This window comes from Gopherus flavomarginatus, chromosome 4 (assembly GCF_025201925.1).
Source record: "Gopherus flavomarginatus isolate rGopFla2 chromosome 4, rGopFla2.mat.asm, whole genome shotgun sequence".
NCBI lineage: Eukaryota > Metazoa > Chordata > Testudines > Testudinidae > Gopherus > Gopherus flavomarginatus.
In genome coordinates this window covers 186,975,522-187,002,682 of record NC_066620.1, presented here as the reverse complement: position 1 = coordinate 187,002,682, position 27,161 = coordinate 186,975,522, and the positions used below count along the sequence as shown (strand labels likewise).

The 27,161-nt window shown below is 41.7% G+C and overlaps 1 protein-coding gene across 4 annotated transcripts in view; it reads right to left on the bottom strand.

The window, feature by feature from the left end:
- The window catches only part of TAF1B (TATA-box binding protein associated factor, RNA polymerase I subunit B), a 61,971-nt gene extending 35,768 nt beyond the window's left edge, over positions 1-26,203 (bottom strand). The window contains exons 1-8 of one of the 4 annotated variants that reach the window (XM_050950785.1): positions 26,113-26,203; positions 23,925-24,023; positions 20,909-20,996; positions 13,528-13,625; positions 13,101-13,196; positions 9,725-9,863; positions 5,387-5,549; positions 615-714 (exon numbers count right to left, since the gene is read on the bottom strand). In XM_050950785.1, coding sequence (XP_050806742.1) covers positions 615-714; positions 5,387-5,549; positions 9,725-9,863; positions 13,101-13,196; positions 13,528-13,625; positions 20,909-20,996; positions 23,925-24,023; positions 26,113-26,130 — 801 coding nt within the window. In that variant the 5' untranslated portion in view covers positions 26,131-26,203. Of the gene's footprint in view, positions 1-614; positions 715-5,386; positions 5,550-9,724; positions 9,864-13,100; positions 13,197-13,527; positions 13,626-20,908; positions 20,997-23,924; positions 24,024-25,121; positions 25,209-25,451; positions 25,711-26,048 lie in introns of those variants that run through there. The other 3 variants (XM_050950786.1, XM_050950788.1, XM_050950787.1) reach the window with 3 other exon arrangements.
- Positions 26,204-27,161: the final 958 nt, after the last annotated feature.

Below are 27,161 nucleotides of genomic sequence, written 5' to 3'. Positions count from 1 at the left end.
ACTAACCCTGAAAAAAAATAAATAAAATACAGCAAGAACACATCATACTATAAAAACTGATAGAACTTGCTTCCAAAGAGAGGGAGATTTCAACTGAGTATTCAAAGGATATTATGCCTTTATGGGAAAAAGAGCCTAAATTCTATTTATGTTTTCTGTATTTCCCAAGAGATAAGCAAACTTAATACAAACACTTGACGGTAATTAATCATTGGGGCAATTTACCAAGGGTCGTGGTGGACTCTCCATCACTGACAGTTTTTAAATTAAGATCAGACATTTTTCTAAAAGGTATATTCTAGAAAGTATTTTGGGAGAAGTTCTATGGCCTGTATTCTATGAGGTCAGACTAGCTTATCACAATGACTCTTCCTAGCTCTGGAATCTATGAGAAAAACCTGTTCAGTACTTATCAAGTTATCAACCTAATTATTCTAATTTAAATATGAAAGTAATCAGAATAATTTGCTCACTGGCTCCTGCATGACTACCAGGAAGCAAAGTATCATCACAACAAAGGTAGATTCACTCAAATTGTCAGTACCATAATGCAGGAGTACAATATACCATAAGATACGTAGCTTATTAAATAAAAATAAAAGGATAAAAGTCACCTCTACACGAAAGATCTTGAGATCAGCTCCATACAATTTCATCTCTTCTGGAAAATACTGAAAAGCATTCAAGTAAGGAATGTGACCATCTATAACAAACCTAAATAAAAAAAAGAGTTTAAGTCAAATCAACATTTAGTTTAAAGCATGGTATACTTTTTAAAAAGTTTATCAGAAGGGTAGCTGTGTTGGTCTGGATCTGTAAAAATGGCAAAGAGTTCCGTGGCACCTTATAGACTAACATACATGCATCCAACGAAGTGGGTATTCATTCACCCACGAAAGCTCATGCTCCAATACGTTTGTTAGTCTATAAGGATCCACAGAACTCTTCGCCACTTTTTTTTAAAATGGAACAGAAAAAAAAAAATCAAGATTGAAATTAAGAGTCAAAGTTAAAATAGCGTCAGAACTGAAATGCCTAAATAATTCCAGCTAACACTGTGTCCTTCAAAATGTTGCGTTAATACTAAAAAGCTGCCTGTTCTTTAACATGAGAGCTAGATTATTCAAATTCAAGCTCAAATGTGACTCTCAGATAAAGTTAGGGCACTGAGTTTACTCTAGACATGTTTATATCCAGCTTTCCCTGAACATTCTCTATACAATCAATTCTTACGAACAAGTAGAATATTTTAATTAAAATATTTTCAATATTGGGCTATGCTCTTAAGAAGACAGTAAGTACACTTTTATAACAACACTGTTATAGGGCTATAGCATTTTGCTCCCCAAATCCATTACATACTTAACTAAACACAAAAGAAGTGTTTAATATTTCCACAGTAAGTATGCAGAGCTTGTGCAATCAGGGTCACAGAACTGTTAGCTTATATGTAACTAAATCAGACAACCATACAATTATGTATTTTATCAATTTATAAAATGCATTTATTTTAGATAAATGTCTAAACAAACTTTGGATTTTTAATTTTTTAAAAAATATGGTGGGGCGGGAGGAATGAGGGGAGGAGAGAGTGGTAATACCATGGGCTTTTTCACATAGAGATCACAGATTCAAATCAAGCCCATCTCAATAGTGTCATCTGCTGGCTATTCAATAGCTCACATGAAATCAGTTGTGGTCTCAGTCTAGCTCTTAGTAGGCACCTGTTTAAATAAAAAAAATACCATAACACTTACCAATACCTAGAACCCAGCTAAACATTATCAGCAAACAAACCAAGTTTTGAATCGAGAGGGAGACTGAATTATCCTCACTCTAAGAGGTGGCCCCTCCAGGTCAGAATTAAGGCACATTAGTGGAAACTTTATACTACCCAGCATGAAGCTAAACAGCAGGCTTCAACCTAGAAGGTTATCAAACCCACAGGTTTCATGAATGCTAAATTCACTACACTTTCTTAAAATCCCAGGATTTTTAAAATACGATTCCTGGTAGGAAGTGATACTCTGGTTGGTATGAATGTTGCACAATGCGTTTATTACAGAGAGAAAAAACAAGAAAATTAAATTTCCTGCAGGAGGTTTAAGACATAGTAAGATACAGCATAGGTTCTGGCTGTAGAGTTAGGGAAGATTTTTTGGTTTATTTTTAAAATACATCAGTACCAAGTACATAAATCACATGGATGACACACTTAGGCTGTTTCTACACTAGAGACCTTACAGCGACACAGCTGTACTGATTCAGCTGTGCCACTGCAAGACCTCCCATGTAGCTGATCTATGCTGACAGGAGAGAGCTCTCCCATCGACATAATTAAACCTCCCCCAACAAGCAGTGGTAGCTATGTTGGCAGGAGAGCATCTCCTGCCAACATAGCACTGTCCACACCAGCACGTCTGTCAATGTAACTTATGTCGGCCAAGTGGGGCAGGGGGGGCGTTCACGCCCCTGAGTGACATAAGTTTGACCAACAAAAGTGCTAGCCCTAGTCTATCCAGACAGGAATTTGAGCTGTACCAGATATACCTAGATATCTGGGCAGTTACCTTAATTCAGTAAGCAAGAACAAAAACAGCAAAGAGCAGTGGTTTAAAAAAAAAAAAGAAAAAAATCAAAGAAGTCACTGTTGTAACAGAAAATGCAATGTTGATTTTAGAAAAGGGCACCAGGAACTTGGATGGCCCAATATTGAGATGACATATTCCTAAAAAGTCAGTGCCTGTTTGCAAAATTTCACTGAACAAACATGCATTACTTCTCTTTGTTTAGGCCCTGGCAGACAGTGTCAAGGAAGTAAAAGAAAACCCCACATACTAGAGGGCAGAAATAGAATATCCCTTCCTTCAACTCACTTTTATAAGTGAAAACAAAGTTAGAGAAATGATTAAACAGGCATTCCTTAACAAGATTTAAGTCACAGAAAAGAAGCTACTTGATGTATATTACTTGCTATTTATCAACATTCCATTTAAGAAGAAGAAGAACTACTTTAAGTGAATGTCAATTACTTCCTGTGACTACACTCTCTGACCATTTTTTTTGAGATCTGGAATTTAAATTCAAAATATAGTTAGTACTACAGTATAAGTTTATGCTGAATTATTCTAGAAATATTAGATTCAAAGTGATTTTAAAATGAAGATACAATAAATAAATAAATAGAATTATTGCAATATTTGTAACAGTTTTAATGTGATTTTAGAAAGTTATCTTGCCTAGTACTTCCTATTCTGAAATTCTGTGCATTCTTCCATCAATTTAATATCACTGATTCACAAATAAGGAATAAAATATATAACCAAAATGTCCTGTCCACACTGGGATCGGAATGATGCAGATTTCCAGACCAGTATGGACAGTACAATCCCCTCTCCCGCCCCGACCCCCAAAGAACCGTGTTAGACAACTGCACTACAGGACCCGTCTATATTTGCCTGGGGCAAGATGTATTTTGATACAGTTTAAACACAGTACTCACTAAACATGGTTCTACCTGTTAGAACTGTTTTTAAAGAATTCTCATAGCCCTAGTATAAAGGACCCATTAAAAGTTGGACACTTATCAACTAAGGCTAAGATTTAGTCACGGGTATTTTTGGTAAAAAAAAAGTCATGGACAGGTCACGGGCAATAAATAAAAATTCATGGCCCGCGACATGTCCATGACTTTTACCAAAAATACTCCTGACTAAATCTCTACTTCCTGAGCAGTGGCCAGTGTGGCTGGCCCCAGGTCACTCCAGCAACAGCCGGTGCAGCTGGCTGTGGGGTGCCTGAGCAGCTGGTCCTGAAGTCAGCCACACCAGCCACTGCAGAAGTCACGGAGGTCATGGAAAGTCACAGAATCCATGACTTCCGCGACCTCCGTGAAAGAATCGCAGCCTTATTTATCACTCACAGTAGTTAACCCAAGTGACATGTTCTCCATTCTAAATATAGAGAAAATCACAAATACTGCAATGAAGGTAAACATTGCGTAGGAAAATATCCAATTTTCGTATGACACCTACTCCAAGAGCCCATGTTTGAGAATAATATTTTGTAAAGCAGTTCTAACATCTTTTGGCACATCCACACTCATTTTATGAAGTGTTTAGAATTCAAAATAAATTGCATTTAAACAAGGTTTCGAAGACTTTTCTATTGCAAAAACAGATGGGGCTTATAGTCTCTGTCCTTTTAAATATGGTAATCCAAGTGTGGATAAGCCCTAGGTCCTGTGTACAATGTGAAAAAAAGTAATATGCCAAGGCCCAAAACCGAAGTGCCACAAACTGGTTACAATTTTGGTCTTGCCAACATAGCTAGATTTAGCCAGGTTTGGACTGTATTACTGTATTATTCTACAGCCACGTGAAGTCTACCATTTGAAACTGTACTCTTACTTGTTGAGAGGAATACAAAAAATAAAACAGCACATTGAATGTTAGTTTAATGGCACTAAATATATATATATATATTGCTATTTGAAACATATGTAGGAACATTTTTAAAATGTTATTTTTAACCACCGTGTCTCTTTAAGAGGAGTTAATTGCAAGGTTATGTACTGAATGCACCAAATAGCAATAAGAATAGTTTTGGTGCTGTAATATAAATCCCTTAGAAACTGTCTGGTTGCCTGATGTGGTGCACAAGCACATATCACAGGGGAGGAGGAGTAGTCAGCTAACTACCACTTTGAGGGAAAACCAAAAAGAAAAAACAACAGGTGGAGCATTTAGCACGACTATTATTCTATTGTTTTAAATATTCATGAACTACCTATCAAGAACTAAAAAGGCAAGCCTGAATATTAGCACAACTTCTGGGCAAATTTTTTTCCCTCAATTTGGTCTGCCATTGAGTCTATGCCTATATTTTATTGCATACAAAAATGTGTTAAAGAGACAATTATTTAGGTCAAGCAAATGGAAGCTAGAAAATGCCAGATTTATGGTTTGTATTGCTGCTGATGTTCTGGCAATAGCACAAGCCTGGATCTTTAGCGTATTCATTTAGTTATTAGGCAAACTATGAACATTCTCCTCAGGAATACAAATGAGAGACGTGAAACTGTAATATTTATCTATTTACAATTCAACTAAATCTGAAAAGAAAAGGACAAAGAAAAGGCACTTCTCTAACACTAGGAGTTTCTCCCTGACAAATTTCAAACACTTGCTGCAAACAACAGTGCTATTAGAGACTCTCAAAAGATAGTTGCAAGCATCTTCTATCATGGAAAGTGTGAGGAAAACTAAATATAGGATCGCTACCAGCTCTACCTATAATTCAACTAATTAACAAAGCAAGCAACCCAAATTAAAAAAAAATTCATTACTTACAACAGCAGCAAATATTTCCCAGAGACTATTCATACCTTAAGAGATCTGATAATGTCACTGGTTCTCTCAGCCAGAGTAATGCAATATAGCAGAATGAAAGTGTCATTGGCATAGACATCCTCAAGTTCCCTTTGTTCCTCTTAAGTAAATACGAATCACCATCTACTGATCCGGAGCAGACAGATGTGGTTTCTCTTGCTGATGATAAAAAAAAATAAATTACATATAAAATAACTTTGTAGACAAAATATGCTACACTGAACATGTAAATATGCAGAGAACAAGAGAAACTGATCATCCGACAAGCTGCCTTTAGCCATTAGTGGTGGTTTCAAATCAAAGCTTTGGCATTAGCGTTCTAAATGGCTTAACTCTCAAAGTACCTCTTACTGCAACACAAGAAGACAAGCTGGCTAAGAACCAGTGCCAATGTAGCTACACAGACTTGCTAATAAGAGATCAGGGTAAGTAACAAATACTTGAGGAGTTGGGAATGGGTGACAGGATGGATCACTTGATGATTACCTGTTCTGTTCATTCCTTCTGAAGGACCTGGCATTGGCCACTGTCAGAAGACAGAATACTGGGCTAGACTGACCTTTGGTGTGACCCAGTATGACCATTCTCTAGAGGAAATTCTCACTGGCACACCAGAAAAAGTGTGCGCGTCACCTCAGTCTATACAAAAATGTTAAACCTTGAAAGCATCATTCTAGCGAGAACAGTGTTTAAACTTGGCTCTCTAGAAAGGTGCTAATACTTAACTCTTATACAGCACATTACCAACATTAACTAATTCCTCACAATATCCCATGAGGTAGGAATAAGTATTATCCTAATTTTACACATGGGATATTAAGGAAGAAAGAATAAGTGATTTGTCAAAGCTGAATGTGTCAGAGTTGGGGATTAGAACTCAGCAGTTCTTGGCTCTCAGAAGTGCCCTCATAACAGAGAATTACATTTTTATCTCAAGTATCAGAGGGGTAGCTGTGTTAGTCTGGATCTATAAAAAGCAACAAAGAGTCCTGTGGCACCTTACTGACTAACAGATGTATTGGAGCATAAGTTTTCATGGGTGAATACCCACTTCATCAGTCTGATGAAGTGGGCATTCACCCACGAAAGCTTATGCTCCAATACATCTGTTAGCCTATAAGGTGCCACAAGACTCTTTGTTGCTTTTTATCTCAGACATTAAACACGCCGCAAAGACATTTAAAATAGAGTGATCAAGGAACTGACTCCACAGTGTATGCCTGGTAAAAACTGGCTAAGTCAATAAAGAAGCTATCCTACAACATCTATTGTGTACATGCAAGTCACAGAACAAAAGCATGAACGTCAGGTAATCCTTTCAGTCATCAGTTTCACCTTTTATATGTATAAGCTGGGTCTACAGGGGGCCTCATAGTTGAAACTTCATTGCTATATATATATGGCTTGACTAAAAATAATCCTCTTGTTCTATTCGTAGCTCTCAGTGACATAGCACCTTCCCTTTCATTTGTACTAGGTTATAAAGGGAACATTGCTCAGTCAGCACTAAACCTGACACAACATACAATTAAACATAACAACAACTTAAGAATTTAATAGGCTTCCCAAACAACGACTAGACTACACTAAATGGAATGTTAACCTATCAGCTTGCTGAATAATGAGCTATTATTCCCAGATAAACATAACAAAGATAAAATGTTTATTAATTAGAAAAAGTATTTAAAAAGGGTATCTAAATCCCCCTCAGCAAGCCATCAATAATTCAATGAAACCACACAGAAAAAAATTAATTATACACAATTTATGAGTAGCCAGTGCATAGAAAAAAATGCAATACTGCTCATTTGGACCAACTTTCATTATACAAATGACAGCTACTCTGTACATATGATCTCTTAGACACGGCTATCCAAAACGCACCAGTAATTTTATGTTGCCCAAATTCAACAGTATTGACTTTAAAAGTACTTTTACAAATACAGGTGCAATCACTTAAAAAAATCAGGACTCCATTTTTGTAATCCACAGTGTGAAATGATAAGCTAGGAATACTCCTGAGGGCATTCTGCACCAAAAAAAATAAAAATTCTGCAAAATTCTCCAAATTTTATTTGTCAAATAAATGTGGAAGCTCCAGCATGGCACTGGGGAGCACAGGACACAAGCTGCACATAGGTGGGAGATCACTATGCAGCTTCTCCCCAGGACACTGACTCAGCGGTGAGGCTGCACCCAACCCTGACACAGCGCAAGGATCGGGCCTGCCCCTCTGTGCCAGGTGCACCAGGTGTGGGCAGGCAGGCTCAGCAGGCAGGATCCAAGTGTGGAGAGGCTTAGTGCGGGGGGGATCCAGGTGTGGGTTGAGAGGGTTCTGTGTGGGGCAATCTGGGTGCAGGTCGCTCAGTGTGGGATCTGGGTGTGTGTGTGTGGGGGGGGGATCTGGATGCACACGGGCTTGTTGGGGGGTTCTAGGTGCAATGGTAATGGGACTCTGCAGGGGGATCCCAGATACTGGGGGAATGGGGATCCAGACGTAGCTGGTTGGAGCTCAGTGGAGTGGGGATCCGGGTGGCTCGTTGGCATGGTCCAGGTGCAGAGGGAGTGAGGCTTATCGGGGGAGAGGGGAAACGGGGGGTCCTGAGTCAATGGGGGTGAGGTTTGGCAGGAGCGTCTGGTTATGAGGGGTCTGGATGCACAGGGGTTGGGCAGGCGGATATGGGGGGTGGGGAGGGGAGAGTTTTGCAAAGCTTCCTGTAACTGAGGGAAAAATCTGGGTATGAGTCTGACAGCCCCTGATGCCATGCAGGGGAAGAGGAAGTCCCGCCCTCCCCAGCCCATCCAGGACTAGCAAATGAGCCCAGCACAGGATAGGAACCATCACACAGGTCTTCGCCAGTCCTGCCCCCTACCCCACAGTGATTTACCTCTCTGCCACCTGCCCTGGGTATCCTAAACATACTGCTGGGAGGGTCACATGACCACTCTCGCAGCTTCCCTTTGCTTCCCCATCAGAAAGTCAATTTTCTGCAGGGAAGCAAAGAAATCTGCAGGGGACACAAATTCTGCACATGCACAGTAGTGCAGAATTCCCCCAGAAGTATAGGAAGGATCTGGTAATTACTTGCCTTCCTCAAAATTCTACCTATTACTGTACAACTGCTATAAAAGATAAATGTTACCGCAGAAAGGAACCGTCCTAAATGAAAGAAGGAACTAAGGAAGGAAGAGGCTTTACAGACAATGTGAATTGTAAAGCAACCTGTTGGAACATTTATAACAGGAAATATTCACTAAAAAACTTTGCCCTACATATTATTTATATAGTGCCAGTGTGCTATGTGAATATAGAAGACGACAAAAATCCCTGCTCTGAAGACCCTGCAACTTAAGTTGAAAATGTAAAGACATGGGAGGGAAATGGGATAAAACGTTTTGTTAATGAATGGGAAGGCTAAGCATATGTTTTATGGTTTCCATTATTTTTGTTTGGATTTTTTTTTATAATTTTGTTATTCTTCACTGTCCAACATCAGATACTGTGGTATTCCTGGCTTCTATCCAGACAGTGCCCCTGCCCCTCCAATTTTGTACTGGATTTTAGTTAGAAGGGTTAGCACACTGACCAATAAGTGTCTAGTAAAATTTCCAAGTCTGTGAGTGGACAGGAGAGATCAATGGGAAGTTAAAAAACTGAATTATGGTAGAGAGGAGTTATAGGGGGAGAAAAACATACAGACAGAAGAGAAACCAGAGAGCATGATGTAGGGGAAAAAATGGGAGAGAGAAAAAAGAACACTGAAGACAACACATTCTTTGCCTATAGGAAAGAAAAAGTTAACTACAGCCAGAAAATGAAAGAAGATATAACAGGAGTAAGGTGCATAATAAACTGTATTTTTGAAAACTTAATAAAGGTATGAGTGACAAGACTGTCACTAACTATACAAATGTTACTGCCTTAAAATTGCAGTGCTTTTGAAGGCATGGTCTTGAGGGGCATGCTGGCTCATTATTTTTCTACTCTGAGTAGCAGTCATCAGGTAAAGTTTAACCCTGTCCACAACCATCATCATCCCTCTAAACAAAACCAAACTCCCGCCGCCCACCCCAAAGAAAACCTACTGAAAAAATATAACTTTTTCAGCGACCCTCATGTTTCATGTGCCTGTCTAGCCTTTAACTCCTTGGAGAGGGACCATGACTATTCATATGACTAGTACACTGTTGATAAATAAGAGGGAAATCCTCCATCTACATTTCCTACCTCTACATAAGCAACAAATCCTTCTGATTAGTACTAAATGAACAGTCATCTTTAAAACGCATCCTAACAATATAGAACAGTGACTTCAAATTATATCTGCTCCTACCTGAGGCTTTGCCAATGGAAGAAACATGTCCAAAGCTGCTTTCTGTCTGTAAATCTCCATCACTTTCAGAGAAAGACGACAAGCCATGAATACCTATTCTCTCTGGTTCACTCTCCACATCTGTACTGACGTCAGATATCTGTTTTTTTAAATAAGTTACAGTTTTACTCCCTGTTAGTTCTAACACAATAGTTTGACCTGAAAAAGCTCAATAATGTCTCAGTTAGCAAACATGTGATTGACAGTCTAGGTGTTAGCTAAAGCAAGTCATACCCAGAATGTTTTTTGCTTTTAATGATGTAAATTCATACCATTAGAAACCACCCTTTCAAAAAACTCTTACTCATTTTAAGAGTGTGTTTGTCAGAACAAAATAATTCCAATGATTAGGTAGCCATCCCAACCAGCCATACTACCCAGGAGGTATCCAATACACAGAATCATAAATATTCATGAAATATGCAATTTGAGAAGGGAGAAGACTGTTAGATTTGGAGCTGATTGGAAAATTCTAGAACTAAATAATTTTTTGCTAGCTCTATAACCTGTGTGAGATCAGATAACTCCACAGGAGTGGCTCTTCCAAACAGAGGTTCAAAGATAGGTCCAAAATACTTCCACGACAAAATACTTGCATGACCACCAGGATTCACACTCGCAAATAGTCTTGCCTGTGGATCACAAGCCAAGATAGCCCTTTAGGGTATATCTACACCACAATGTAAGCCCAGGGGTCGAACTCAGGCTCAAGCCTAACCCCTTTCCAACAACACACAAATTGTATCAACCCAGGGCGTGGACCGACGGTCTCAGGACCCTCCAGGGGTAGAGGGTCTGAGCCTGAGTCAAGGCTAGATCCAGGGTTCAAGCCCTATTGCTCTGCAGTTTAGATGCAGTATCACTGGACTCATGCTCTGTGAGTCTGCCAAAATCACCCCACAAGAGAAATTTCTTTGTCCTCTGAATAGTCAAGTGTGGCGGACAATCAAGTTTTCCCACACTGCACCACGAACAAATGGTTAGAGCAGCCATTTTGACATGGAATTAGAAAGTCTAGGATATGGGTAGTTGGACTCAGAACTGTACAATGCAGTGTATCAGAGGGGTAGCCATGTTAGTCTGGATCTGTAAAAAGTGACAGAGTCCTGTGGCAACTTATAGATTAACAGACGTATTGAAGCATAAGCTTTCGTGGGTGACTACCCACTTTGACAGACGCATATGGTGTAAATTTCTAAAGGCGGGTATAAATATGCAGGCAAGAAACAGTCTAGAGATAATGAGGTTAGTTCAATCAGGGGGGATGAGGCCCTCTTCTAGCAGTTGAGGTGTGAGCACCAAGGGAGGAGAAACTGCTTTTGTAGTTGGCGAGCCATTCACAGTCTTTGTTTAATCCTGAGCTGATGATGTCAAATTTGCAAATGAACTGGAGTTCAGCAGTTTCTCTTTGGAGTCTAGTCCTGAAGTTTTTTTGCTGTAAGATGGCTACCTTTACATCTGCTTTTGTGTGGCCAGGGACGTTGAAGTGTTCTCCTACAGGTTTTTGTATATTGCCATTTCTAATATCTGACTTGTGTCCATTTATTCTTTTATGTAGGGATTGTCCAGTTTGACTGATGTACATAGCAGAGGGGCATTGCTGGCATATGATGGTGTATATTATATAGGTGGATGCACAGAGGAATGAAGCGGTGACGTAGTGGCTGATCTGGTTAGTCCTGTGATGGTGTCACTGGTGTAAATATGTGGGCAGAGTTGGCATCGAGGTTTGTTGCATGGATTGGTTCCTGAACTAGAGTTACTATGGTGCGAATATGCTTAAAGTTGGCGGGTTGTTTGTGGGTGAGGACTGGCCTGCCTCCCAAGGCCTGTGAAAGCGAGGGATAGTTGTCTAGGATGGGTTGTAGATCGCTGATGATGCGTTGGAGACATTTTAGCTGAGGACTGTAGGTGATGGCCAGTGGAGTTCTGTTGGTTTCTTTCTTGGGCTTATCTTGCAGCAGAAGGCTTCTTGAGTACATGTTTGGTTCTGTTGATTTGTTTCCTTATTTCCTCATGCGGGTATCGTAGTTTTGAGAATGCTTGGTGAAGATCTTGTAGGTTTTGGTCTCTGTCTGAGGGGTCAGAGCAAATGTAGTTATACCTCAGTGTTTGGCTGTAGACAATGGATCATGTGGTGTGTCCGGAATGGAAGTTGGAGGAATGAAAGTAGGCATAGCGGTTGGTGGATTTTCGGTACAGGGTGATGTTAACATGACGTCACTTATTTGTACCGTGGTTTCTGGGAAGTGGACCTCCTGTGTAAATTGGTCCAGGCTGAGGTTAATGGTGGGGTGGAAGCTGTTGAAATTGTGGTGTAATTCTTCCAGAGTCTCCTTCCCATGGGTCCAGATGATGAAGATGTCATCAACGTAGCAGCAGCAAAGAGTCCTGTGGCACCTTATAGACTAACAGACGTTTTGGAGCATGAGCTTTCGTGGGTGAATACCCACTTCGTTGGATGCATGTCAACGTAGCGTAGGTAGAGAAGAGGCATGAGTGGACGAGAGCTGAGGAAGCATTGTTCCAGGTCAGCCATAAAAATGTTGGCATATTGTGGGGCCATGCGGGTGCCCATGGTGGTGCCACTGGTCTGGAGATATATATTGTCACAAAATTTGAAATAATTGTGCATGAGGATAAAGTCACAGAGCTCAGCAAGCAGTTGTGCTGTGGTATCATCAGGGATACTGATCCTGACAGCTTGTATTCCATCTGTGTGTGGGATGTTTGTGTAGAGAGCCTTCACATCCATGATATCTAGGATGGTGTTTTCTGGAAGATCACCAATGCACTGTAGTTTTCTCAGGAAATCAATGGTGTCACGGAGATGGAAGTGCTGGTGGCGTAGGGTCTGAGTCATATGTCAACAAACCCAGGGTCTGCTCACTCCCAAGAGAGGGGAGGGTGCCAGAGCCTGTGCTCCACTCCAAGTCTGAATATCTACATATCAATTAAGCAGTCCTGTCGCCCGAGCCCAAGTTAGCTGACATGGGCCGGCCTCAGGTGTCGTATTGAAGCACAGACATACCCATAACATATTTCTTTCTATGCTATCATTTGTGGATTATGTCAGTGTCAACACAGCTCTAGAAATATAGTGTATTGTAATTTGTGCTCCATCTGCTGGCTGGCTACACAATAGCAAAGCAAGATATTAAAAATGAACAATTTTCCAAAAGCACAACAACAGATATTTTCTTAAAATGGCAAAATATATTCAGAAGATGCTCCGCATTAAAATGAGCAAGCTGTATGCATGGCTTGAATAACAAAAAACAACATTTTAAAAGATCAATGCACAATAATTTGCTTATCAGCTATGAACTTCACTTACGGATAATGCTTTGCTAGTATAACTAGCTGGTGTGGTGCAATATGCCTGTCTGCTCTTCTGAAGGTAAAGTCTCCAAAAATTGCATAGAATTTCATCCTGATAAGCATAATAATGAATGATTAGTCTATATCTTATAAAATCATATATGTCTGAAAAAAAAATTGTGACTTTACAATTCAAGAATCTTGAAAAATGTTCTGTGCTTGCTTTCATGAAAACTCTGTTTATAAAATTATAAATTACTTTTACTGTTCCTGGTAAATTTTATTTTCATAGGTTCTCTTTCTCAATCCCTCATCTAATGGTCCATTTCATGTCAGTTTTTAAGAGGGAATTATTCTGTCTACCTTAAAATAATTACATTTTTAAGTAAAAATCATAAAGACTATATGTACTAATACAAAATATTATGTTCAGGTCAACATACCTTCATCTGTGGACACACTCCTAAAGTTTGCAGAGCTTCAGCTTGCTTCTTGAGTATGTACTGAAAACCTTCACAAACATACCATTCCCAGCCTTTATCTAAAGAACAACAAATAAAAAATTGTTGGGATTGTTCTGGTTTTACATATCTGCACTTGAATATTTAATATATTAATCTCTTGGTGCATTGACTAGGGACTCGTTTTAATTAAGAAAATCCCAAATGCTGGAGCAAAGGGCCAAAAACATACTAAGCCCTGGTCTACACTACGAGTTTAGGTCAAATTTAGCAGCGTTACATTGATTTAACCCTGCACCCGTCCACACAACAAAACCATTTTTGTCGACTTAAAAGTCTCTTAAAATTGATTTCTATACTCCTCCCCGACAAGGGGATTAGTGCTGAAATTGACCTTGCTGGGCCATATCTGGGGTAGTGTGGATGCAATTTGACGGTATTGGCTTCCGGGAGCTATCCCAGAGTGCTCCACTGTGACCACTCCGGACAGCACACTCAGCTCAGATGCACAAGCCAGGAAGACAGGAAAAGCCCAGAAAATTTTTGAATTTCATTTCCTGTTCGGCCAGTGTGGTGAGCTGATCAGCACAGGTGACCATGATATCCCAGAATCGCAAAAGAGCTCCAGCATGGACCAAACGAGAGGTACTGGATTGGATCACTGTATGGGGAGAGGAATCCATGCTATCAGAACTCCATTCCAAAAGATGAAATGCCCAAAAATTTGAAAAAATCTCCAAGGGCATGAAGGACAGAGGCTATAACAGGCATCCACAGCAGTGCCACATGAAACTTAAGGAGCTTAGGCAAGCCTACCAAAGAACCAGATAGCCAAACGGCCTCTCCAAGTCAGAGCCCCAGACATGTCGCTTCTATGATGAGCTGCATGCTCTTCGTGCCCTACAACTACCTTATCCCTGTGCATGGACTCCATCAATGGATTCTCACATAACAGGGATGCGGATTTTGGGGACGAGGAAGATGAGGAGGAGGTTGAAGATAGCACACAGCAAGCAAGTGGAGAAACTGTTTTCCCCAACAGCCGGGAACTGTTTATCACCCTGAGCCAGTACCCTCTCGACCCATCCAAGGCGGGCTCCCAGACCTTGAAGGAGGAGTGTACCTTTGAAAATATAACACATGGTTTAAAAGCAAGCGTGCTTAATGATTAATTTGCCCTGAAGACTTGTGATGCATTCGTGGCCAGTACAGCTACTGGAAAAGTCTGTTAACATGTATGGGGATGGAGCAGAAATCCTCTTTCTTGCTCTGTGTTATCCTCAGGAGAGTGATATCATTCATGGTCACCCGGTTGAAATAGGGGAATTTTATTAAGGGGACATTCAAAGGTGGCCATTCCTGCTGGGCTGTTTGCCTGTGGCTGAACAGAAATCATCCTCGCTGTTAGCCACGCAGTGGGCAGAAAGGTGAAGCGATCATCCCAGAGAATTGGGGGGAGGGAGGATTTCAGTTGGGTTGGTGATGCACATTAACCCAAAAACCACAGCCCTTCCTTTTAAATGGCCAACCCATTTTAAATGGCCAACCCAATGGGTGCTTAGTATGGGAAATGAGGATGCTGCTGTTTGAAACCATTCCCACATGTTATGAAGGTTAAAGAAGCCAAAAGAGTGTGGCTTACCATGTCTGCCTGTAAGCCAAATTCTGCTGCCAGCTGGCCCTGTGTGTGAGAGATCACACACCAAACTGGCATGCCCTCAATATAAGAGGCAAAATGCGACCTTGTAAAGAAAACACACATGCTATGTAATGTTAACAGATTGGTTCACTATGAAAGAGTCTACCCATTCTTCTCTAAAAATGTGTCTTTTTAAATACTACTCTCCCTTTTTTTCCCTCCTGCAGCTGCAAATGTTTCAATGCTCACCCTATCATCTCCATCCCAGAGGCTAGCAAAGATTAGAAGGCGAAAAAAAATGCACTCGCAATGAAATGTTCTGAGCTCATGCAGTTCTCCCACACTGAAAGAGCCCAGCAGAATGTGTGGAGGTAGACAATGTCAGAGTGCAGGCAGGCACAAAACAAACACAAAAGATGCGTGAGAGGACAGGTGGCGGGATCCACATGAGAGGTGGCATTAGAGTAATGAGAGGAGGCTGGAAGCAATGCTGAGGCTACTGGAGGATCTAACAGATATGCTCAAGCGTATGGTTGAGGTGTAGGAAAGGCAGCAGCAGCACAGACCACCGCTGCAGCCCCTGTGTAACCAACTGCCCTCCTCCCCAAGTTCCATAGCCTCCTCACCCAGACACCCCAGAATGCAGTGGGGTGGCTTCCGGGCACCCAACCACTCCACCCTAGAGGACTGTCCAAGCAAGAGAAAGCCGGCATTCAATAAGCTTTGAAGTTCAGTGTCCTTCCCTCCTCCACCATCCCACCCGGTGCGTCCCTCCCCCAACCCTCCTAGGCTACCTTGGCAGTTATCCTCCCATTTGTGTGATGAATTAATAAAGATATCATGAATTTGAAACAACAATGACTTTATTGCCTCTGCAAGCAGTGGCTTACAGGGAAGTAGAGTGAACCAAGGGGGCAGGTTTTCATCAAGGAGAAACAAACAGAATTTTCACACCATAGCCTGGCCAGTCATGAAACTGGTTTTCAAAGCTTCTCTGATGCACAGCACACCCTGCCATGTTCTTCTAACTGCCCTGGTATCTGGCTGCATGTAATCAGCATCCAGGCGATTTGCCTCAACTTCCCACCCCACCATAAACGTCTCCCCCTTACTCTCAGATATTGTGGAGCAAACAGCAAGCAGTAATAACGATGGGGATATTGGTTTCGCTGAGGTCTAACCGAGTCAGGAAACTGCGCCAGCGCGCTTTGAAAAGTCCAAATGCACATTTTACCACCATTATGCACTTGCTCAGCCTATAGTTGAACAGCTCCTGACTACTGTCCAGGCTGTCTGCGTATGGCTTCATAAGCCATAGCATTAAGGGGTAGGCTGGGTCCCCAAGGATAACTGTAGCCATTTCAACATCCCCAAGAGTTATTTTCTGGTCTGGAAAGTAAGTCCCTTGCTGCAACTGTTCACACAGACCAGAGTTCCTAAAAATGTGAGCACCATGTACCTTTCCTGGTCATCCCACACTGATGTTGGTGAAACTTCCCTTGTGATCCAATAGTGCTTGCAGCAACATTGAAAAGTACCCCTTGTGGTTTATGTACTGGCTGCCTTGGTGCTCCAGTCCCAAGATAGGGGCGTTCCGTCTATCGCCCCACCACAGTTAGGGAATCCCACTGCAGCAAAGCCATCCAATATGACCTGCACATTTCCCAGAGACACTACCCTTGATAACAGCAGCTCACTGATCGCGCTGGCTACTTGGATCACAGGAGCCCCAGCAGTAGATTTGCCCACCCCAAATTGATTCCAGTAGCTGTCTGGTGTTGCAAGCTTCCAGAGGGCTATTGCCACTCGCTTGTGAACTGTGGAGACTGCTCTCATCTTGGTATTCTTGCGCTTCAGGGCAGGGGAAAGCAAGTTACAAAGTTCCATGAAAGCGTCCTTCCACATGCGAAAGTTTCACAGCCACTGGGAATCACTGCAGATCTGCAACACTATGTGGTCCCATCAGTCTGTGCTTGTTTCCCGGGCCCAGAATTGGCGATCCATGTCATGAACCTGCCCCATTACCACCATGATGTCCAAACTGCCGGGGCCCATGCTTTGAGATGTCCTCATCACTCTTGTCACCATGCTGCCATAGCCTCCTTGCCTGCTTTTGAAGTTTCTCGTGCTGCATATACTGCAGGATAATGCGTGTGGTGTTTACAGTGCTCATAACTGCTGCGGTGATCTGAGTGGGCTCCACGCTTGCCATGGTATGGCGTCTGCAGGAGAGCAGAGTGGCAGCGTAAGTGGTCGTTTGATGATGACAGTTTGCAGTCCTACTACAAAGTCTGCTGCAAGCAGCACCTAGGACATAAAGCAGCGGCTGAGCTGAGCAGGCTGCATGCTTGCCGTGGTATGGCATCTGTGCGGAAAAAAGGCGTGAACTGATTGTCTGCTGTTGCTCTCACAGAAGGAGGGGCGACTGATGACATGGCTTACAGGGTTGGCTTACTGAGAATTAAAATCAACAAAGGAGGCGGGTTTGCATCAAGAAGAAACACACACAACTGTCACACCGAAGCCTGGCCAGTCATGAAACTGGTTTTCAAAGCCTCTGTGATGCGCAGCGCGCCTTACTGCGCTCTTCTAATTGCGAACAGCCTAGTCAGCAAACAGCGTCAGCAAGCTTTTAAACATCCAAAGGCATATTCTACCACCATTCTGCACTTGCTCAGCCTATAGTTGAACTGATCCTTACTACTGTCCAGGCTTCATGAGCCATGGGTGCAAGGGGTAGGCGCAACTGTGTGGTGCTGCTGGCTAGGAGAGCAGCGTGAGGCAGAAGCCTCCAGCTCGCATAATATTCCAAGCAGGACTGAATCTCCATGAGACGAAACTTAAAGAAGAGAATGACCTGGAGTCATTCCCATGTCCACCCAGGCGCCCCAACTGACCTCACTGAGGTCGGCCAGGAGCACCCAAGAGACAATGGCTAGCAGTCGCATTGCATCGTCTGCTGCCGTGAAGGCAAGGAGCTGCTGCTGTGTAGGAATGCGGTATCAAAGTCAACCCTGAATTCCAATGGGCGACAGAGATTGCAGAAACTGTAGGATAGCTACCCACAGTGCAACACTCCGAAAGTCGATGCTAACCTCGGTACTGTGGATGCACTCCGCCAAGTTAATGCGCTTAGTGGGGGGACACACAATCAACTGTATCAAATCAATTTCTAAAAAATCGACTTCTATAAAATCAACCTAATTTCATAATGTAGACATACCCTAAATGATTAAAGTACCTCAATAAGTAAGTGAAGTTTAGAATCTTAAATTAAGAAAAACCAAAACCAGCCAAACTACAACAATTTCCCCATACATTTCCCAAGAACCAAAACAGTTGTAGCAAAGTGAGAGTTATCAATATGGTGTTTGCAATGTATGTTCTGACTGTTAGGTGACCTGAATTTTAAAATAAAACACAAGATACCAGTCATGAAGGAAAGAATAGGTGTGCTTATTCCTCCTCCTTTCCCAGCACAAAAAACTGGAACCCACTGCAACAGTGAATGGGGGAGAAAAAAGTATTCATTCTTTATATGTTCCATATGATGTTATCCCTCTTTGTATGTTCTACAATTTCTCCCTTCATTATCTTCTGAATTCAAGTCATATGTATTTTAATTGTGCCTTTACTTTTGTGTGCACTCATGCCTTCTCCACTAGGTTTTATTCTTCTGAATTTTCTCTGTGTTTATCCATTCTCTCATTTCCTCTATGCCGTTCACCATGTGTTATGTAAATGTCCTTCTTTCCTCCATATGCCAAGTGTCTGCCTCAGTTTCCTCTTCTCTCTTCATGACCTACTTAATCTACAAATGCTTCTCCCTTCCAACAGCTTCCCTTCTCCTCGACCCACACTTAGGGCTTGTCTAAATATAATTTTTATCCTGCTTTAACTATGCCAGTTTTATACCAGGAGTGTACCACTAACTATCATGGTTTCAATGTGCTTGTAGTGGTATGGCTAACTCCTGTAAATTTAGGGGAATAAACTATCAGCATAAGGCACCTTTATAATGGTATATAACTGCATCCACATTAGGGGCTATAACAATCTAACTTTATTTTTTACCATATCCCTAACAGAAATGCTTAAAATCGGTACAAAAATTGTGTGTCGATCAGGTCACAGGAGCCAGAAAAGGCTGAAGGGAGCAGAGCCACAAGGGTTGTTCCCTTTCCTAATTTTCAGCACTTCATTCTGAGCACAGCGTTGTACCATCACTTTCACTGTGGCATAGCAGTTAGTATAGCAGCACTAAGATTATTTTTAAAATCAGATAATTTTTTCGGTGTTTCAATGTAAGTGGCCAAGACAACAGAACATATGACTGCCACGATCTTCACAGTATGCTTAGCCAGTTTCAGCAATAGCTTTACAATAGGTATAATAGCATATGATCATAGGACTGATAGGGACCTTGAGAGCACAATTTAAAGATACACAATTACTATTTTAGAGGATTGGACCAAAAGAAATCTGATGAGGTTCAACAAGGACAAGTGCAGAGTCCTGCATTTAGGATGGAAGAATCCCATGCACTGCTACAGATTAGGGATCAAGTGCTAGGCAGCAGTCCTGCAGAAAAAGACCTAGGGATTACAGTGGATGAGAAGCTGGAAATGAATCAACAGTGTTGCCAAGAAGGCTAACAGCATTTTGGGCTGTATGAGTAGGAGCATTGTCAGCAGATCGTGGGACGTGATCATTCCCCTCTATTCGACATTGGTGAGGCCTCATCTGGAGTACTGTGTCCAGTTTTGGGCCCCACGCTAGAAGAAGGAGGTGGAAAAATTGGAAGGAGTCCAGCAGAGAGCAACAAAAATTATTAGGGGTTTGGAGCAAATGAGTTATGAGGAGAGGTTGAGGGAACTGGGATTGTTTAGTCTGCAGAAGAGAAGAATGAGGAGGGACTTGATAGCTGCTTTCAACTACCTGAAAGGGGGTTCCAAAGAAGATGGATCTAGACTGTTCTCAGTGGTACCAGATGACAGAACAAGGAGCAATGGTCTCAAGTTGCAGAGGGGGAGGTTTAGGTTGGATATTAGGAAAAACCTTTTCATTAGGAGGATGGTGAAGCACTGGAATGGGTTACCAAGGGAGGTGGTGGAATCTCGTTCCTTAGAGGTTTTTAAGCTCAGACTTCACAAAGCCCTTGCTGGGATGATTATTTAGTTGGAGATTGGTCGTGCTTTGAGCAAGGGGTTGGACTAGGTGACGTCCTGAGGTCTCTTCCAACCCTGATATTCTATGATTTCTACATCTCCTGTTAAGAGCACTTTTCAGCAAGAGACTAGAGACTTAACACAAAGAAGTTGCACCAGTTTAACTAAGTCCGTTTAACTGGTACAGCTTTGTGCATGGAAACTCTTTTACACTGGCTTAAACCTGATTTACATTAGTGCATCACTGTTAAATTACAGAGCCAAGCAAAAATAACGTAAACCAAATTTTAACCCATGTAAGAATGTATAAAAACAAAATTGGACCTGTTTAATATCACACCTTTAATTAAACCAATGCAACTGGTGTCTAGAACAGGCCCAGCAAGAACAAAAGGGTCATTTTCAGCTAATTTAGTTTGCATGGTCCTGTAGACAAATTCATTTGCTCACACTAACCGAGTTGGTTAAGTAGTACCAGAACATTAGTAATTATACACAACTAGAAAGATATGTTACACAAAATGTATAAGTAATATATAGACAAAAGTAAACATACCAATTTTTTTTCTCTTTCTAAATCCTCTGGAGATGGACTGGATCTTTGTGTTAGGAACAACATCAGAAGTTAAAACCTCTTTAGTCCTCTGCAAGATAATTGATAAAAGTGTAATGTTAGCAAGAAAAGAGCAATCTCTACTTGCATGGGCTGCCTCTGCTGTATAACTTAATTGGAGAATTCCTTCTAATCATTACACCTAACTGAGAAAAGACTAAGTCTAAAAAATTGTGAATCTTAAATTTAAGAATGATACGCAAACAGGAACATCTGGATGATGCAGTGAAAAATTCAGGCTTCACTGTTAGAAAAATATTGGAAACGGAAGTGTCAAAGTTATTGTAAGACAAATACTTAAATTTAACTGTACATTGAAAAAATTGAGACAAAAGATCCATGCACTAAATCAAGATACTGAAGTAACGATGAGTACGCTTGAAAAAAAAATTTTTAAGTGTTTATATACTGAACTTATCTACATACAACTAGACATTACACATGTAATCAGATATGTAGTAAATATTTAACTAAGCTTCAACAAAACACTGACATTTTCCAGTACCTTTTTTAGATCACCAAAATATACATACATTAAAGTTAAAAGTAGACGTTTTTAACTGAAGTTCAAGATTGTGAATAAGATATAAATAAAAGTTTTTGTTTGACAAACCGTAGCAGTATCACTGACCAAAGACACTTATGTTTGGATTTAAATTTGGCAGCTTTGCTCTCACATGAGAACGAGAGTAAAACTGACCTAGTCTGTTTTCTTTCTCCAAAGTAAGTGAAATGCAAGAAGAAAACAAGCATAAGTGAAGAAAAGAAATAATTCTTTAAATTCAGTTAGGAAAAAACCCTAAAGAATATTTATTAGCACAGTTAAGGAAAGAAGGATTTTTTAAAAATGTAAAATACAATGCAACCTCAACTGTCTGGAGGGCATCTGAAACATCTCAATGAACCTCTGCAGACCCTGCATGCCTAATTATTCAAGAAGCTACCTTACCTAATGTTGACCTGTTCAGCAGGCAGGTAGCCAGGAACTGACACACTCTGACACAAGGTTTGAGGGGCCAAGGGGAATAAAAAACATGTGTGGAGGAGATTTTCAAAGGCACAAATGGTAGCAAGGCACCTAACTCAATTGACTTTCAGGAGCTAGGCATCTAACAGCCATTTGCGCCTTTTAAAATCTGCTTGCGTCATTAGAGGAATAACTACACAGCTCGTGCTTGAAACCACTACTCAGTTTAAGTAAGCTGTTTCACACAGCAAGGTCTGAATAATGCAGGTTGCACTGCACCTTCTACAACCACCTGATCAACAGTGTGGCTCTATGGAGCAACATTTGAGAAGATGCACTGTGACAGAACCATTTTTATGAAAGCCAGAGCGAGTGACATGCACTGACCCCCTCAAGCCTTCCCTCGATTTGAGTTAAGAACATAAAGAGACCCACTCCTGCAGTTCCTGACTAGCTCAAGTAGGAATTGTTGGAGGGGTTCAAGAGAAGGGATGCTCAACATGGCTCCCAGGAAGCATCCTTATGCCCCAGATAGGTGATTTTACCTCTTGAAGATCCTTTCTTCTTCCTGGACAGGTCTTCTTAGAACCTCACATTGAAGATTAAATAGCACAGATTCTACTACTCCAACAAGGAGATGGGCCTGCTAGCTAAATAGGGATTGGAATAACGGTTCCAAACAGTATCTGCTCAAGGCTAAGTCAACAGACTAATAAAGGTATGAAGTCAAAGAGCTCAATTACACAGCTCAAGGGTCCACATATGCAGAGCTGAATGCAGGATTGGGGCTTTTATCATTATTCCTACAGGTGCATTTCATTAGTCCTAGAACCACAGAAATGTAGGGCTAGAAGAGCCTTTGAGAGGTCACTTAGTCCAGCCCTCTGCACTGAGGCAGCACCAAGTATGTCTAAACCATCCCTGACGTGTTTGTCTAACCTGTTCTTAAAAACCTCCAGTGATTGTGATTCCATAACTTCCCTTGGAAGTTTATTCCAGTGCTCAACTATCCGTACAGTTAAAAAGTTTTTCCTAATTTTATCTAACCTAAATCTCACTTGCTGCAGATTAAACATAGTACTTCTCCAACGGACACGGAGAACAACTGATCACTGTCCTCTTTATAAACAGCCCTTAACATATTTGAGGACTTAGGTCCCACACCCCCAATATCAGCATTCTTTTCTCAAGACTAAACATGCCCAATTTTTTTTAACACTTCCTCATAGATCCGGTTTTCTAAACCTTTTATCATTTTTCTCTCTCCTCTAGACTCTCCAACTAGTCCACACTTTTCCTGAAGTATTTGGTCCAGAACTCAACATAGTACTTCAGATGAAGCCTCACCAGTACCAAGCAGAGAGAGACAATTACCTCTGTCTCTCACAACAGTCCTATTAATATACCCCAGAATGATAACAGCCTTGTTTCACAACTGCATTACATTGCTGACACATATTTAATTTGTGATCCACTATAACCCCCAAATCTTTTCAGCAGTAGGACTGTCTAGCCAGTTATAATGTTGCTGTTTTTTCTAGAAATATTGAAAAGCAGTTTAACGTAACACACTGAACAGGGAAAGACACAAAACAGCAGCAATTATATGGATCAAATATTTAAAGGCAAAAAATAAGTCATTCTGAAAAACATAATGAATAAATTACTTAACACTACTACAATGCTTTTCTTCCCACATATGAAGTGCTTTAGAAAAAAGGGTAAATGTCATCTCCTTTTTAGGGTCAACTGACATGCACAGAGGTTAAATGAAGGCGATATCAAGGAGATTATATACATTGGGCTTCGAACTGAATTCCTAAGCTTCTTGCCCTACCCCATACCTCATCATATGAAGGTACAGTGTTTTTATACAGCATAAGCGAGATAGGATGCACACAGAATACCTACAAAACTGCCTGTACCTTTTAGCAGCAGGATGAAAAATTACCACTTTGAAATGTAAAAGAAAAAAGATTAATACATACTTACCTCTATGACATTGTGACAAGACTTGCAATAAAATCTGCCTTCATCAGTAAGACCCCAGTTTACAACAGAACACTGTACACAAGGTTCATTGTAATCTCTCTAAGGGGAACAAAAGCAACGGTTGTTTTAGTATTACGCTTACAATAAATGAGACCAAATGAATTTTTCTTACCAAGCAAACTACTGGGATTGAAATATTTATAAAACAAAATGTGATTAACAAAAAACATTTTAGTATATGGCAGAGTGATCATACCACTTACAGAATCAACAGTTACGTAAGATTTAGGACCACTCAATCACTTCTTCAGGTCGATTATAAAGTTAGAAGGGACCACTATAATAATCTAGTCTGATATCCTGTATGACACAGGCCATGGGCCTCCATGAACTAATTTTTGTTTGAACTAAGGCGTATCTTTTAGAAAAACTTCCAGCCTTGATTTAAAAGTTTCCAGTGATGAAAAATCCACCAAAACCTCTGGAAAATTGTTTCAATGGTTAACTACCCTCACGGATAAAAAATTGTACCTCATTTCCAGCCTGACTTTGTCTAGCTTCAACTTCCAGATATGGGTCTTTTTCTATAGCGTCGTCTGATAGACTGAGGAGCCTATTAGCAAATTTTTGTCGCCCTCTTCCCCTTTCCCCCCATATATAAACTGTGATCAAGTCACCCCTTAACCTTCTCTTTGTTAAACTAAAAAGATTTGAGATTCTTGGGTCTATCACTGTAATGTATGTTTTCCAGTTCTTTACCTGACCTGTGTTAACTTTTGTACATGGCAACGCTATCACACATGCCTAGAATACATGACATCACAGGGCATTAATGAAAACATTAGGAAGGGAAGAGAATAGCAGAGGACAGTCATAAAATGAAGCAAAGGGAAACTTTGGGAAGCTTTTTGAATACTGGAAAAAGTTAGAGAACTCAAGGAATGGAAGAAAGCCTGCAAGAATAAAAGGCGACCAAAGAGACCCAAGAAAAGAGGAGATTATTAAAAAAAATTAGGTCTCAATAAGGATGGTATGAGAATCAACAGAGGAAATATTTTTGAAAAACATCCTAAAATTCTGTTTGAAAAATGTTTGTTTATTCAGAGTCATCTGCATGATATGCAGGGTTTAATGAGAGGTTAAATCAGGTTGTTTAATTGAACTAGCAGAAGAAAAACAAGCTAACCCATGATTTACCAGTCAGTGCAGGATCACAGATCCCCTCATCCCAAAAGTCACTTGCACTGATTTGCCCACAGTGGATCCTAAATCTATGCCAGTGTCCTTTCATCATGCAAAACGCAAAGTTATTTCAATGAACCATGTGAAGCATTACATTTTCTTAAATCACAGATCTTCTGCCAATCCTTAGAAACAGCCCTCTTAACTATTCATTCTCCACCTTGTGCTTCCAAACTCTAGCAAAACTGGGACTGAACCTAGTTAATGATCAGTAGATTCCAGTATTTCTGAATTTTGGTCATGCTCAGGATTATTTTGCACTGGATCTAATAAGAAGATACAAACCTGCTACATACAAATAAACGCTGCTACCTCCTGAAAAACCATGATCCCCTTAAACCAAGCCTCCCAGTCTCTAAACCCCCAGCACCAACCCTGAGATCAACAGGCCCTGAAAAAGACCACAGACTGTGCCCATTTCCTGCACTCCTCCCGCAAGCTCCCCTTTCTCGCTCACCCCAACCCATGACCTCAAAAACAGCTTATGCCAAACCACCCCATTACCTACAAGCTCCACCCTACCTCTCCACATCCTCCCCCCCAACTCATGCCCTCAAAAATGCATTACCCCACAACCACTCCCCCATTACCTAAACCCACACCTCAACCCCAACCCAACCTGCTCCAGCCTCACCTCCCAGCCCACACCTTCAAAAACTCTGCACCCTAAAACTGCCCCTACTACCTATACCCCACTCCCATCCAACCACCCCATTACCGACCTCCAGCCCCACCTCAGTCCTCACTCCCCACACGCACAACCCACGTCCTCGCACTCTTCCCACCACAACTACCCCATTACCTACCGCAACCTCCCCCCAACCTACCCCCATGGCCTCCCCCATCGCTACACAAACCCCTCCTTCTCCACCACCCCATTACCTCCCCCCTCCGCCTGCCCGAGGGGAGTGAACCCGGCACGGGGCGGCTCCAGACCACCCCTCACCGTGTCCTCTTCCTCCATGCCTGGCCCCCGCACGCCTCAGGCCCTGCGCTGCCTCAGACCCCGAGCCATAGCAACGGCCTGCGGAGCGCTGGGGAAGGGCAACCGGCCGGGAACCGGAGCCGCGCGCTTGGGTTCCGGTAGCAATAGATGGTTCCGCCTGACGCGCGGCACGTGCTGCTGCTGGGGCTTGCGCCCTAGGGCCGCTTCTGTGCTGGCCTCTCTCCGCTGGGACCGCCCGGCAGCGGGCCGGGGCGCAGCGCTGGCTAGCCCGGTCACAACCACCTCTTTCCATCATCCCGCCCCCTACCATCCCCAGGCAGTGCTTCTCCAGCATGATGCCAACTTTTCCCAACCTAGTGGTAAAATTTCCCAAATCTGGTGAAAAATTCCCAGATAAAGCTTTTTACAGTGTTTCTGTATCCTGGGAAATTTCCCCAAACCTGGGAATTTGTGAGTAAAATGTTTCAACTTGGGAAACTGGGAATTTTCATTCAAAACATTTTACTCACAAATTCCCAGACTTGGGGAAATTTCCCAGGATACAGAAGCACTGCCCCAGGCCTTGGGGAAGTGGAGCCAATTTTCCTTCCCTGTGCACAGCCTGGGTGGGAAGGGAATCTGCCCTACAGAACTGATTATCAGCCACACACTAAAGGGGCCCGAGGAAGAAGTTGCATTCAATATTTTAACCCTCATTTAGCCAATTAATGACTGAGCCCCAGACTTGTAGCGCAAAAAGCAGGTGCCCTTTGCTGCTTGAGCTAAAGGAGGATCACCTAGCAGCTGTAAACTCTAGTTTACAGGACACTAGTGGAACTCAGATCCATTCTTTCCTAATGTGGGTTGCACTTCATTTTTATATAATATACCATTATTGCAATGATATTTCAAACAAATCAATCTTTTAAACGTAAAGTTAAGATTGTACCAAACTGGAGAAATGGTCTGAAGTAAATAGGATGAAATTCAATATGGACAAATGCAAAGTACTCCACTTAGGAAGGAACAGTCAGTTGCACACATGCAAAATGGGAAATGACTACCTAGGA